The 15,333-nt window shown below is 51.0% G+C and overlaps 1 protein-coding gene and 1 non-coding gene across 2 annotated transcripts; both read right to left on the bottom strand.

Moving 5' to 3' along the window:
* Nucleotides 1–7,649: 7,649 nt before the first annotated feature.
* Nucleotides 7,650–14,779, bottom strand: RPL3 (ribosomal protein L3). The gene is made up of 10 exons (XM_053978115.1): nucleotides 14,696–14,779; nucleotides 13,509–13,701; nucleotides 12,849–13,017; nucleotides 11,849–11,984; nucleotides 10,497–10,683; nucleotides 9,966–10,126; nucleotides 9,578–9,679; nucleotides 9,010–9,105; nucleotides 8,411–8,530; nucleotides 7,650–7,759 (listed from the first exon to the last, which is right to left on the bottom strand). Exons 1-10 carry the CDS (start codon nucleotides 14,696–14,698, stop codon nucleotides 7,715–7,717), a joined length of 1,212 nt encoding a protein of 403 aa, XP_053834090.1. The 5' UTR covers nucleotides 14,699–14,779; the 3' UTR covers nucleotides 7,650–7,714.
* On the bottom strand, nucleotides 10,289–10,381 carry LOC128808264 (small nucleolar RNA U83B). The gene has a single exon (XR_008437425.1). It is a non-coding gene; the product is annotated as a small nucleolar RNA U83B (small nucleolar RNA).
* Nucleotides 14,780–15,333: the final 554 nt, after the last annotated feature.

Here is a 15,333-nt window from a genome sequence, read left to right as displayed (position 1 = left end):
GCTGCAGAGCCGTGGCACAGCTGGAGCCTGAAGAAGGTGCATCTGCAGCCACGCTCCAGCTTGTTGAACAAGCTGGGTCTGTGTCTGCACCACCCTCCCCCTCCCAGGTGCTGGGCTGGTCCTTGACCGAGTGCTCCCTTTGCTTCGCACAGCAGGGACCTGTAGAGTGGGGGACAGCAAAAACTGACTCTGTGTGCACCTGAGTGGCACCCCCCTGACTTTATGGCCTGGAAACTTTTCCAGTGTGCTCCTCTCTAACACGGCATCTGCTTCCCGCTGGGGCTCTGGGTAGCTTGGAGGTGGTACAACCCGAGAGAAATTGAGGAAGTTCTGCCTGCTGCAACATCCAGTGAACACCAGACTTGCAGAGCTGATAGATGTAGAAAGATAGTACCTCCAGCCTTACTGATTCCTCCAGCCTTACTGGACCTTCCAGCCTCAGCCCTGGCCTTGCTGTTCCTCCACTGCCCTACCCTGTAGATGCCCAGTAGATGTGCTGGGCCTTGGAGCAACTGGTGGGACTGAGGCCAAGTGTAGACAAGAGTTTGTGCTGTCAGAGCCAGGGGTTTGTGATTCCCTTGTTACCATCAGTACTGCTGATCCATAAATTCCTGGCAAGGGAGGAAATCTGATTTTTGGCCAACACAGGAGGTCTCTGACCAACAGAGGCAGGAAATAGCTACAGTGAGCGAATAAATAAATGCTGCAACTGTAGCTCTGCCTTACATGGTCTTCATGGGGAGTTTTCCTTTGTTTTTCAGGATGGCTATTTATACCATGGAGTGTGAAAATGATGTCAGCAAAGCCTCTGCTACTCGCCACAAAGAAAACCAGACTTGAGAATTTTTGTAGGGCTGAGAGACCTCCTTGAGCAGAAAGGTTCAGAGGCTGTTCACAAGGCTGGTGGACCTGGCAGGAAACCCCAGCTGCTGTGCAATTCCTGAGGAGTCCCTTCTATTTCCACACATCCAGCTCAGGGGGACAGTGGTCCCAAACCCATCTAGAATATGGCTCTGCCCTGTAAAAGTCCATCTTGCCTAAAATGTACTCACAACCCCTTCCCAGAACATCTCTAACCCCTTCACAGCCTCCCTTTTATCACTGTCTTTCTCTTTTGCTCCCTTTATTTTCTATCCCATTCTCCATTGCAACCTTTAAGGGTTTTGGCACCTGCCTGCTCATTCTGGCAGTGTGGATCCAAGTCTACCCTCGAGGACAGGAGAAGAAGAAATGCTTTCCTTGTGGGACTTTGTTGCTCCCCTGGGAAATCCCAGGAGATATTTCAGAGAGCCAAACCCCAAGATGGGTCATCCCCATGCTCACAGGAGGTAGGATAGAACAAACTCAGCCCAGAAGACCACCAAGATCAAGCTGAGCTTGTTCAGCTGTGGATGGTGGGCAGCAATGGCCATGCTTTGGGAAAGGAAAAGAGGAATAAAACTTTCCTTCCCACCGTGTCTGACCCCTGCAATTAGGAGTGGCTACAACAAGCCCACACGAGTCGGAGCACTTGGTTGCCAGCAAAGCCTCGGTGGTGCCCATGGGCAGGGGCAGCCAGCGGGGTGGGAAGGGAAAAGCCAACATGAGTTCAAGGATTGCCGGTGTACTTGAGACAAGAAAAACTCTTTCTGGTGACACATGCATCAGGTGTTTCCAGACGATAACAAAACCTGCCTGAGGTCATCGATATTTAATTAGCAATGAGCTCGGTTAAACATTATCCCGGGGGCAGGAGGGAGGGAAAAGGTGCTGAATTGGAGAGAGGTTTAACTCTTTGCAGAGAAAGAGAAGGAAGAGGAAAGGTTGCCTGCAAGGAGAAAGGGTCTCCGTGGTTGGACCCCATCAGATTCGAACACTAGGCTGGACCCAGAGGTGGAAAATCTTTGGGGTACATGTGTCTCTTGGGTCTCCAGGGGAAAGAGGTGCTTTTTCCCATGGAAATGAAAAGCACTAAATTTGAAAGCTCAGTGCTCCTGCACTCCAGCAGCCCCAGGGCAGCCAGGCACGGCCGCTGGAGCAAAAGGCTGGTGAGCAGTGAGGCCAGTGGCGTGTCTGGTTTCCCCGCCAGAGCCCTCCCGGCCTCGGCCGTGCCAACAGCTGGGGAACCGCGGCGCTTTCTCTCGGATGGCTGAGTCACAGCCCTGCTACCTGTGTGGGTTCACACCTGAGTCCCTGCCCTGCCGCCGTCTCCATTGCTTCCTCTGGCACACATCCCACGCTCCGCACTGCAGAGACCCAGCTCAGCACCCTGGGGGCAAGGAGGAGGAGCAGCAAGGCATGGGGGGACAGTACTGAGGGTTGCCTTTTGGATGAAGGCTTGGGTTGAAGAAGGGATGCCAAAGGCTCAAAGTAGGGGTGACATGCATTTTGGGCCTCCAAGCTCAGCCTGAAACCCCAGCATGCTCCAGGAGGAGATGCTGCAAAGGTACCAAATATCCAGCTATGGACCACCCTGCTCTGTCCTTCCCCAGCCACTCACACGTGCTGCTCCCTGCTACCTCCCCGCTCCAAAATCCCCTCTTGGCTGCCCCAAACCTGACACCCATAATTTACCCCTAGATCACAGGGATCTGCTGAAAGATTGAGCATGAGCTGTGCTATGAGGGGGGACATGAAAAGCAGCTGTGTTTCCTGCCCACAGCCAGGCTCCACTGCCACGCCAGCAGCCCCTCAGTACCGGGGACACCTGGGAAGGCTCCTGCTTGGAGAAGGGAATGGAAACCTGCTTGGGAGATGGACAGGACAGCACAGCATGGCTTGGGGTATGGTCAGCCACAGTTTCCATCAGCTGGCTGGAATCCCTGGGGCCTGCTCCTGCCTGGCAGGAAAACCCCTCTTGGAGAGGAGGCAGGTGAATCTGGGCTGGTATTTGCCAGTGGCTGTGTGCCAGGGGATGATTCCACTCCACCTCAAGCAGAGCCTGGGGGACAGTCAGCCTTTGTCAATGTTCAGTGCCACCTCCCTTGGGATGCTGCATGCTGTCTCTCCTGCATCTCTGGCTGCAGTGGTGGTGGTGGGGGTCTCCCATTACTGAGCCCCTCGGAGGGATCCCTAGAACAAAATGGCCTTTGGTAGAAGGGTCGGATGAGATCTCCAACACAGACATGGTGAAGGCCTTGGGCTGGAATGAGGCCAGCAGCAAGAGGTTCCAGTAGCAAGGATGTACATCCTGCCTCCACATCGTCTGTGATGCAGACAACCTGCCCAGCACAGGTGTATTGCCTTCCTAGAACCTCATCCTCTCCTTATCCCTGCTTGTCACCAGGGACAGGCACCAAAGAAGAGGATGGATGTGTGGGACAGATACAAACTCCTGCCAGGCACTTTGCTCTTGGGTAAGGTGCCAACTCCTGCTTTCCTGCTCCAGTTGCTGTGACATCCATGGGCAAAGTCCACATGTGACACATCAAACACAGCTGAGGTCCTTCAGAAGTGGGAGAGGGAACGAAGATGAGGTGGGGAAGGTGCCACAGTCCAAGTCCTCTACTGCTCACCCATAAGCTCTGAAAATGGTGGGGTATAAGGTGGGAAAAATTAGCAAATCGCTAGTTTAGGGGCAGAATAAACAACAGCAGCAACCCTCCAGGTCTCTGAGCGAAGGAAGAGGCTGCAGCCCCAGGCAGGGCGGAGCAGGTCGGCAGATGCAAGAATTTCATCTGCAAGGAGCAAGGAAATGTCCCAGAGCTGTTTGATCTTATTGTATGAAGGGAAGCGGGAGTGGGCGTCCAGCCTTGCTGGAACCAAACAAAGATTATAAATACCTCTGCCATCAACAGCTCCTCGCCGACCTGGCCTGCCAGAGCCCAGGCTGCTGGCTGATTCCCAAGGGGAATAATGAGCTTTGGTTTCCATCTACCCCTTGAATACAGTGGCAGAGAGGAGCAGAGTACACAGCAGACAGCTCCAGCCACAAAGGTGAGGGGGAATTATCCTGTGGAATGATACATGTGGGGGTAGCTTCTCTCACTGAGTACCTGCACGGCTGTGCCCAGCAGCAACGGCCCCTGTTGGATTAATTCAGTCTCTATGGCCACTGGTGTCAATAAAGAAGTTAAGAAATACATGTTTTAAAAGCCCTGTGATGTGGCATTTGGGTGTGAAGTGATGCCTGAGCCCAGTGGACAGTCTCAGAGAGGTATCCCTTAGATGTCCAAGCCAGATCTAGGTATATGTCTTTCCCTGATTAAGTCCTTGGGTTTGAATTTGATGCCACACATGCTACCAAGAATGCTGCCTGACGTTGGAGTGCTTTGGGGCTTGTAGGGAACTGGGTGGCACCTAGGCATCCAGGGGACCCTGGCACAGGAGCTGTCCCTGCCAGGGAGGGAGGACAGCCTCACACAGTTTTGGGGAAGTTGGGAGCCTGTGGAAGATAAATTTAGTCTTCCTCCATGCGCCCATTGGTTGCCACAGAAACATGTGATTCCTCAGCACCGTGCTGAGGGAAGGAATGAAAAGACTTCCCAAAACTCATGTGGGCTCCTGTAAGTCCCGTGCCCAGCCAGGGAGCAGTGCTGCACCAGGACTACTGACATCTCCATGGCAAGAAGGCCCTGGTGGCCATGGGAATGGGCAAACTTCAGCTTTGGCTTTGCTTTTTGGCACAGGGAGCTGCAGTCATGGAGAGGGGCTGCCTGCCACCCCCTGGGCCCACGCTGGGAGTGCCTCTGCGGGGAACCACTCCCCACCACATCCATGCCCCCAGGTCCCACAGGCACTTCTAAGGGTTGGTGAGAAGCCAGCAAGTTGTCAGGTACAAAAGGAGTCCTCAGACCGGGGGGGCTGCAAATCAAACGCACGCCGCCCTCGGGACAGCGCAGTGGAGCTGCTCTGGCAGAAAAGCTGCTGCGGTGCGTGAACCCGGCTGCGGCTCCCCCGGGGCACCTTCGTCAACCCTTCTCCCCCATCGAGCATACTTGAAGCTCCCTGCTTGTCACTGGGATCAAAGGCAGGGGCCGGGGTGGGAATACAGGGTGTCAGCTGGGCCACTTGTGAAGCTGACTGCAGGAGCCAAGACCTCCAACTTGAACCCAATTTTTTTTCCCCCCCCCAGGCATCCTTACAAACTTCTAAGGTCTCTGCTCCGGCATCACAGCTGCATCTCGTTTCATCTTCGGCGAGGAAAAGAGGCAGCAACGCTGGCTGGGGCCAGATGCCGCTGGAAAAGCGGCCCCCCAGCCGGGAGCGCCGGGTCCCAGCCCTGCACCGCTGGCAGCTGGGGAGTGCCGGGTGCTGGGGGTGAAACCCAGTCCCGCTTCCCAGCCACAGCCCTCCCACCACCAGCTGGGACAGGGCACGTTCCCACGGCTTTTGCTGTTATTTCAGCAGGGCCAGGGCTGTCCCTGTCCTCCTGTGGCTCTCGGGTTGGTCTGAGCATCACCAGGGTGTGGGATCTTTTCTGACTGGACTGGGATGTGGTTAGACATTTTGGAGCAGGGAAGATACAGTCAAGCAGCACCACCACAGCATTCATGGAGCTGTGGGATATGAGATGACAGTGCCAAAAAGAAAAACTCAAAGTACTTAAAAATAAATGTAAGTCACCCTAAAAATGTTGGGGCTCAGGAGCTACTGGATCAATGTGTGATCTGCAGCCTGTTGCACTGGGGACTGTCCCCAAAATAGAGTATGCCTGCTTTGCAGGAGCAGGAAGGCTGGGAGATGAGCGTTGCAAGGTGGACCCAGGTTTTAGGAGTGGGAGGCTTTGCCAAAGCCAGCTTGGCATCTCATGGCTTCACTCCCCAGGCACATGGCTTGGCAGGGACCTCCCAGAGCAGGTTCCCAGGAGCTGCCCAGCAAGGGAGCCGGGTATTATCGTGGGGCTCCAGGGAGCCCTAAGCGGGGCTGAGAGGACTCGCACAGCCCGGGTGCCCCAGCTAAGCAGGGTTTTTCTCCAGGCCAATCCCACCAGCAAGCCCTAGGCGACAAGTGTCTACAGAGGAAGGAGCGCCACCTCCTGACGCTGGATGTCCCTAGGATTTCAGGAAACCGCTTTTGTGGGTTTTTTTTCCCCCTCACCATCCACTGTTTTATCAGTCAGCAACAATCGCTTCAAAAATAAACAAACCCAAGTCTGGCACTGGGTTCCAAGACAAAGTAACTCCTCCTGCCAGACACACGCCGAGCATCTTCAACAATGACATTCCTCCAGGACTGCTTCCACCTACTTAAGTGCCAGTATGACTAAAAATTCCCTCTGCTATCATTGCCACTTAGAATCAGCAACATCCCAGAGCTCCCACCACAAGGCATGGTAAAATTATGTGCTTTTAGAGATTTAGAGGTAGTCCACAGTTTGTCATGGATGCTCACCCCCAGCACAGCCATTTATCCTGATAATCCCAATTCCCTTGGATGCATCTGACTGGTGAGACAGAAGGCAGGGCTGGCTCAGAGCCATGCCCTCCCATGTCAGCTAGTACATACCAGCTTTAAAAAGTGAAAATCCCACCTAAGGCTAACACGTGGAGGAAAAAAAGCCTCACTCTAGAGCTGCCCATAAAACTGCAGGCTCAGGCTGGACAGAGGTTGGGAATTCCACTTTTCTGCATCAGAGGAATACTAATTTAAGGATCTTCTCCACTTACCTGCCAATTTGAGACAAGGGAAAAAAATGATTTCTTATTATTTCTCTCTTATTTCACTTGGCTGAAATCAGCCAGCAGGTTCATGTGTTAAATGAAGCTGACAGCAAGCCAGGCAGCTCTTTCAGTCACCCAGTCTGGTTTCTAGGGAAACAAGGTAAATGTTTTTCCTCCTTCTTGCCACCTTTTAACTCTTAGAAGGCTCTCATTCACCACCACACGAAAAAAATCTCTACATCCCACCTGTCTCCACTCTAAATAAGAGCAAATAGGGCCAACCCAAGTCTGTTTCAGGGCAGTGATACACTTCGGTGTGAAGGTCTGCAGTTATTGCTTCAATTGCTGCCACGTCTCCACTTATGGTCAGTGAAGGACACAGCAAACCATCTCCTCGGGAGCCAGCAGGGTATTTTAGGCCAGGCAGTAACACAATACCAGCAGCACTCACAGCCCTCCCACCTCCTCAGAGTGGGATGCAGATCATCCCCCTCCCCACGCAGGCAGGCCTGCTTCCTGTCACCTTTCAGCAGGGAAACTACATGCAATTCAGAAAAATCCAGCTGCTCTAAGGCTGGATTTTTCAGGATACCTGCTGCCTTCTGCTGCTCTCAGGGATAGCAACAAACTGCATTTGCAAAGTGTGCAGGCTACAGCTCCTGCCATACAGACACTGGAAGGTTTCCATGACAACAACCAGCACTCGCCAGCTACCTAAAATTTAGTGGTTTGAACGTCTGGTTTATCTCAAAACCCATTTTACTCAAAGCTCTCTGTCCACCCAGCTGGGGCTTGACAGGTGGACTAATACCTCAGCAATTGCAAACACATTTAGGGCCCCTGCTGCTTCACTATTTCACACCACCAGAGACATCCTGCTCTAATCCACAATCTTTGCTCTGCAAAAACAGCAATAGCAGCTTCATTTTTTTTTTAGAGCAACCCTGCTGCTATAAGGCAGATGCTCATGAGCTAAAACTTTACATAGTTCTTTTGTTTGATCCACATGTAGAATCTGTAGTCAGAGTACCAGGCTTGACACAGTGATGTATATACCAAGAGGCAAAATTAATTTCTTTAAAATATTTATTTTTTGGTCTGAGAGCACACAGGCCATAGGACCATTCCACCCATTAGGCTGCCTCCTCTTTTGCAATGCGATCCTTCTTGAGTGGTCCCTGAAAAAAACACACAAAAAACAAGTTATGTAAACAGCAGTCTGCACAAAAGACAAAACATCCCAACCACAAAAGCTGTAAAGAAACAAAGGCAAAAAAAGCCCTCCATGTTACAACCCACTGGAAACCCCATGTCCCATGGCCACAGCCAGAGGTTTTGGGAAAAGCTGAACCTGGCACAGCCGCACTGGGCTTGTCTGCGTGACTCCGGATGTGCCTGAGCAGCAACGCTGGTGCCACCTGGCGGGGAAGCTCCTGCTCGGCCCCAAGCACAGCACTGCTCTGACCCTGTCGGGACCTTCACAGAATTCCCTCTGCTTTCTCCAGCAAAGTGACAAACTGGGAATGCCACCACTGTGAGCACCCTCCTCCCGAGCTGCTCTTAAAGGAAATGGAGCAGTGCTTGTTCTGTGCTTCAACACTTAATAACCTGTGCCCTAACATGGCATCACCCCACAGAGAGCTGTCACTGGGGAAGTGAGACCCCAGGGCCCCTGCAGTTATAACCAAGTTGGCAGGAGGCCTCTCAAGTGAAGTTTGTGTTTCACAGGAACTCTGGCCACACGACAGCCCAAAGGCCAAGCTATCAGCTGCCATGAGCTCAAAGACAACACAGTGGTACACAATAAATGTGCCAGGAAGAGCCCTTACCATGAAAGCCTTCTTCTCCTCAGCTGTCTGGAAGCGGCCATGACCAAATTTGGAGGTTGTGTCAATGAACTTCAAGTCAATCTTCTCCAGGGCCCGGCGCTTGGTCTGCACAAGCAGGGACTGAACAGAGAGATGCCAGGTGAGTATGCAGCAGCAGTGCCCTTTTAGCCTCCAGTACACTGGCTACCTCTTGTCCCCTCAAAGGCTAATGCCTCCTCGGTCCCTCTGACCTCAGACTTCAGATGCTACCATGTGCAAGGAACACATGACCATAAGCCATTTGCCCTGCACCTCCCAGGTGCAGGTTCAGCCTCCTCAGGTGCAGGTTCAGCCTCCCCAGGCTGAGGACTGGTCAGCTCCCTGCAGCACAAGCCCCACTCTGCCAGTGTCCTTCTGATCACAAGATTTCTCAAGCCAAAACCATGTCCATTCCATCACTACACCTGCAGAAATGACCTTGTGCCACTCCCACAGCCAATACTACAAGGTGTGTTTAAGGCTTTCCTTTCTAGCACGCCTCATGATTCTCAGAACAGCACACACCACACCTGCACCAGAGGCAGCACAGCTCCCTTAAACCATTCCAGCCCACTACTCACCTTGCGCAGGGTCAGGACCCTCTTCTTGGTCCCCACAACACAGCCCTTCACCATGATGAAGTCATTGGTCACCTCACCGTAGTGGACAAAGCCTCCCTGAGCAAGGAGAGAACACTCAGTCTCTGTACCAAGCAGGACCAGTGATCACATCTGCCTACAGATCCACACCATTTCTGAGCCTTGCTCATTCCCACATCCACTGAAATCTTGTTTCCAGTATTGCCTTTCACTGGTGAAGTTTCTTGATGCAGCCATTTACTTGTTGCTGTAAGGCTTTTTAATAAGAACAGCAGAAGAGGCTGACAAAAAAGCAAAAGCTCATCTTGCTAAGTTATTCCTTGTACAAGTACCATTCAAGGTTTGCAACATCTGTCCTACTGCCACATAAATTCAATTTCCATGTCACACAAGACAATACTGCGGCTGACTAAACACCACCATCTCCAACAGCAGCTGACTTATTTAAGAGCTCTTCATTTAATCATTTTGTGACTTACACCAGGGCCCATTTGCCTCTTAGGATTGCAGCTCACAAGCAGACTCTTGGCACAGAGCTACAGCAACTCACCAGAGGGTTAATGCTCTTGTCAGACAAGTCATAATCAGTTGATGCATTGTTTTTGATCAGCTTTCCATCCTTGATTTGGTAACCTTGGCCAATCTTGTAAATCTAAAAACAGAAAGAAATTCTACTTAGCAGAAGGTAGGAGAAAAAGCCTGTCATCAAATAAAATGTAAGGAATTCTACAAAGCCTCAGGAAGCAGTCTGTTGCACTTGGGAAACACGTGGCCATGCCAGAATTTTAGTTACCCAACGTAACTAACCATAGCCACTATCCCCAAGACAACATTCTAACACAGCAAAACACCCCAAGCAAAACTCCCCACTGTTCACTGTCACAGAGCAAGTGACATCAGGCAGCTCTCGTTCTTCCTAGCAGCCGAGAGACACGAACCTTCTTGTTGATCTCAGTGCGGTGGTGGTAGCCCTTCTGGCCCGCACGGGCCACGGAGAAGGCCACGCGGGCAGGGTGCCAGGCACCAATGCAGGCCACCTTGCGCAGGCCCCGGTGAGTCTTGCGCGGCAGCTTCTTGGTGTGCCAGCGGCTGGTGACACCTGCAAGGGACCAAAGCAGTCTGCTGTCAAACTGAGATGTCACTGAAGTCTTCAATCACAGTTTAAGCCACCTTTTCAAGCTGCAGTCCCCAGGCAACAAAAGGGAAGCACAGACCAAGCATCCCCAGAATCAGCATTTCCTGGTGAAGCTCCCTCCCTGGCTGTGTTCTCAGAAGGAAGGCAGCATGGAATGACTCCTCATGGATGTCAGGCGCTGTGCCCAGCGCTCATTCCATGGTTTCATCATTGAACTGTGACAGCAGTATGGATTTACATACCCAGCTCTTGGCACATGCACTTGTGAAAATTCAATGCTAGGATTTCATTAAAAACTGTATCCTACCGCAGAGAAGGATTTCTGTGTGTTTACCTTTATATCCCTTGCCCTTGGTGACTCCAATGACATCTATCATCTCATCCTGGCCAAAGACCGTTGACACAGGCACCTGCTGTTCAAGCTTCTCCCGGGCCCAATCCACTTTCTCAGCAACAGTGCCACCATTCACCTGGATCTCCATCAGGTGAGACTTCTTCTGTCTCAGGGGGAGCAAACGCATCTAGAACACAGAAAACATGACTTTCAGCTCCTGCTCTTCTGAAATGGACCCTGTATTAATAAGCCAAACACCCTTTTAGCCCTGGCATAATCTATTTCTCTAGTATTCCCTTCCAAAATATAGAACTTGACGAAGGCCCTACAACAAGGGGGAAGTTGTATAGTGGCTTGCAGGTCATTGCACCTGGAAGTTGCGTGCCACCCATCAGAAAAATTCCAATGAGGAATAACAAGAAACAAGGGGCAACAGTTTTAAACTGAAAAGGAGGGGATTTAAATTTGACCTAAGAAGGATTATTTTTATTATGAAGGTTGTGAGTCACTGGCATGGGTTGCTCAGAAAAGCTCTGGAATGCCCGCCCCCCCCCCCCCACTACAACTGCTCAGTCAGGTTTGACAGGGGCCTGAGCAACCTGGTACAGTGGAAGGTGTCCTTGCCCATAACATGGGAGTTGGAACTGGATGATTCTTAAGGTCCCTTCCAACCCAAACTGTTTGATAAAGCCTGCCACACTTAAGGCCACTTTGGGTTGGATCACATTTGCAGCTACTTCTATTGTATTTAGTAGAGGGAACCGGTGAGAGAATCAATAGAGGTTGTAACACTACCTCTACTGTCTGCTACAGGAAATTAATTAGAGTAAAATTAGCCATCTTACTGCACTGAGAGCCAACTCAAAAGATTTAATCCATCGCCCAAGAAATTTAGTCAGAGCACTGACAGCTGGGGAGACACCACATCACTCAGCAGAACACCTCCTCCAGCTGAGCACAAGAAGCTGCCAAAAGTCTGACTGTTCACAATCTCACCAGAATGCAGCCTGAAATGATGCTGAGCACATAAACCCCTCGGTTCAATGTTCAGTCTGGTTTTATTTGTAGCTGAAATTGAGAGAATCTAGGTCTACACAGTATAAGCAAAGGACTGAGCACAAAAAGCTCCTACTACAGCTCAGTCTCTTTTAGATACTCCTTCAAAACCAGCCAGTGGTTGCCAAGGCTCCTGAAACATTCTGTGAGCACAGCTCTGCAGAAAATGAATGTGTAATGCATTGAATAGACAGCATCAAGCTGCAAGAGGGCAGAAATCTCCCTACAGAGATGGATCAAGTTTCAAGCCTGCTCTCTCAGCGGTTTCCAGCACACCTGAGCCCACAGGTACTTACCTGAGTGTGAGCCATGACTCTAATAACCTGGCAGTACTTCTTCATGCTATTAAAATCCTTCTCCAACTGCTTTTTGCCCTCCTCATCTTGCCACTTCTTGCAGTATTTGGTGAAGGCCTTCTTCTTGGACTTGTGCCTTCAGGAGCAGAGCAGAGACAAGGTTTGGCTAAGCCCTTCATCAATCCCCAGGGAAATGGGGTGAGCGGAAGGAGTTGCCACCTCAGTGGGCTTTGGCTCATTGCCAGCTTCTAATGACTCGTTTCCACTGGCAAGCGGAGCCAGGAGCTCATCAGACAGTGGCCAGATTGCCAAAGCTGAGCGGAGCTGCCACGAATTCCAAAGCACATTAAATTTCACGCTACAGAAAACAAAAGACTGTAAGGAGATGTCAAACAATTAACAGGAAAAAAACCCCAGATCTTTAAAGCAATTGTGAGATTACTGTGATCTACTTCAAAATACTCTAATTTCCCCCCCTTGTGTGCCCAACAGCAAAGTTGTTACTAAAACACCCTTGAGAACTCTATTACTCCACTCTGACGTCTTTTCAGCCTGCCAAGTTCATCAACAGGCTGGAAGCTCCAGACATGCTGGAGCCACACTTGGGCAAATGCACACTTTCAATCACAACAAGAGCACCTGGAATGGCAATCACAAGTGACACTTGTCTTCCCCTTTCCTGAGAAAACAGGGCTACAGTCAGGACTCGACACTCAACAACAAGCGCCAGAGGCGATTTCCTTATGTCCGCCCGTCGAAGTATCATCACATGTAGCCTGTTAGGGAGCTCTCCAGCAAACCCAAAGCCACCACACCCACACCAGCGCTACCTAAAGTTATGCTGCCACCCTCATGGAGCCATTCCTACAGCCTATCCCATTCTTAGGCCAGTCTGTCAAAGATAAACACGAATGGCTAAAAAGCCATGCTAGGATCATTGCAACCCAACGGTAAAAGCATGACCCATGGCCTGAGACCAGGCAAGGCCCTGCCCTCTCACCAGTTCTTGTAGAAGCGGCGCTTGCACTCATCGCTGATGTGCTCAGCAAAGATGGTCTTGAAGCTACGGAGACCGCGAGGAGTCTGCACGTATCCCACGATGCCCACGATGACCATGGGTGGAGTCTCTATAATAGTGACTGCCTCCACCACCTCCTTCTTGTTCACCTCTGAAGGGAAACAGAAATACAGCACAATTAATTCCAGCAGCAACTCTCTTAAAACCACCTGTTTTTTCTCACTCCCAAGTCTTCCGTGTGAAAGGTGAAATGACTCAAGCTCTTTTCACAGAGACGATGCAGGGTAAAGCCACCAACTCTGAAGTCATAATTTAATGCCTTGCAAAACTTTGAGGCTGGCTCAGGAGAAAGGTCAGCCAAGCTGGATGGCAACAAGTAATACATCCAGGACTGGATAATCTCCAAATAAACACTGAAGGCAGCTGACTGATGTCCCTCCATCCAGAAGAGCCATCCCAAGGAGTCTGTTACTGTGCAGCTAAACCAAACCAGTGGTTACAGCAGAAACACACCACCTACTTCAACTCTGAACAGGGTGAAGCCAAGCTAGGACTAAAATCCAGAGCTGCTTCTGAAGGGGCCACCTGTCACCATTCCTGACCAAACCCACCTCCTGTTCCAAGAGCAGTATTAATACATACTAGATCCAGGTCTGTCCACTTCCCGGACAATGTGGGTCATGCCAGCTTTGTAGCCCAGGAAGGCAGTGAGATGGACAGGCTTGCTGGGGTCATCTTTGGGAAAGCTCTTGACTTTGCCCCTGTGCCTGCTGCTGCGCTTGCGGGGCAGGAAGCCCAGGGAGCCGTGCCTCGGGGCCGAGAACTTGCGGTGAGACTGTGGAGACAAAACCAACACTCAGTGCTTGCTACAGAGACTTGCTTATGCCAGGGGGCCAAGGCCAGCTCTGTTCTTGCCTGAGAACACGAATATTACATATATCCAAGGTATTTTGCGTTCCAGAAATTCCCAGTATCACCTCCAGGGCTTCTGAATTCCATTATGTTACAGGAACGTAATCCCCATGCAATACCTATGTACTGCTCAGATTTCTTTAATGCCCCTTCCAAGTTTATTCTAAAATGCCACCAAGTCCCACTCTAGCCAGGGAACTACAGAAGGTGTAATTTGGTCACAGCGTGCCACCACAAGTTCAGTCCACCCCACAAGTCTAGAAAATGAAGCACAGACTGCTTCACATTTTTCAATGAATCGGTACCAAAATAAGCATTACAGAAACCACTGCAGTTTGAAAAACTGCAACACAGCAGCATCTCAACACCCGCCTTTGAGCCAGTCGCTCTGGGTGGAAGTGCAGTATTTTTTCCAAATATTTTCTCCTTGAGTAGCACCCCTGCAGCCTCAGAGCCAATAAAGACTGGGTTCCATCCGGAGAACTCTCAGCCCAAAGAAAGACTTACCCATCCAATCTCACACGCAAATTAAAGAAAAATACCGTGCAGCTGTATACGGAACTAAAAATAAACACGGCTCTATTTAAGGAAAAAAATACTCGGCACGAGTTACCCTAAGCGAACCCCAAAAAAAGCCATAACCACACAGAAGCCGTCCCCCCCCCCCCCCCCTTCTAGAAAAAAGAGCCCCAAATGCCCCCACAGCTGCCCGCACCACCCAAATCCCGCGCCCCGCCCGGAACCGCACCGGCCCGCCCGGCCTCCCCGCTCAACGCCTCGCCCGCGCCTCGAGATGAGCCCCGCACGGCGTCCCGCAGGTGCCGGGGGCGGCGGGCGCGGGGCCGCGCGGCGGGCGGGGCCGGGATGGCGGCGATGCCCGCGGGATGCGCGGCAAGGCCCGAGGCCTCCGCACCCACCATCTTGTCCACGCGCCGGGCCGGAAGGGCCGCCGGTCTCGCGCGCAGCCTTTATAAGCGCCCCGGCCCTCCCTCTCGCGAGAGGGCGCGCGGCGCTACGGGCAGCGAGCGCGTCCAGAAAGGTGCGCGGGCAGCGATGCGCGGAAAAACAAGGCGGCACAAACCATCTGGCGGGGCTTGTGGGGAACGTCGGTCATAACAGATAATGTTTATTTCACTTCATTCCATTCAACGACATTTCATTTGAAATTAATGAAATTTTGACATTTCATTTCATGTCATGAAAATTTGACATGTCATTTCGTTTCATTTCATCAAGCTTCATTTCATTGTTTCATTTTATTTCATTTAATTAAATTTTATTTCATTATGTTAACTTCATTTCGGGAAATTTCAAAATGTCACTCAGTTTCATGAAATTTTGAAATTTCATTCCATTAATTTTCATTTCATTTCCTTTTTTGAAATGGAGTTTCAAAATTTAATTTATTTTACTTTTGTGAAATTTCATCTGTCTTATTATAATGACCACGGGCCTTAATCCACCACAGCTTGTGGTGCAGAAGGGGATGCAAACCCAAGGCAATGGTATCAGTGGAACCCAGAGCTGGGTGGTTTGGAGCCTCCTGCACATGGGG

This window comes from Vidua macroura, chromosome 5 (genome assembly GCF_024509145.1).
Source record: "Vidua macroura isolate BioBank_ID:100142 chromosome 5, ASM2450914v1, whole genome shotgun sequence".
Classification (NCBI taxonomy): domain Eukaryota; kingdom Metazoa; phylum Chordata; class Aves; order Passeriformes; family Viduidae; genus Vidua; species Vidua macroura.
The sequence above is the reverse complement of the archived record's forward strand: the minus strand, read 5'-3'. Positions and strand labels throughout refer to the sequence as shown.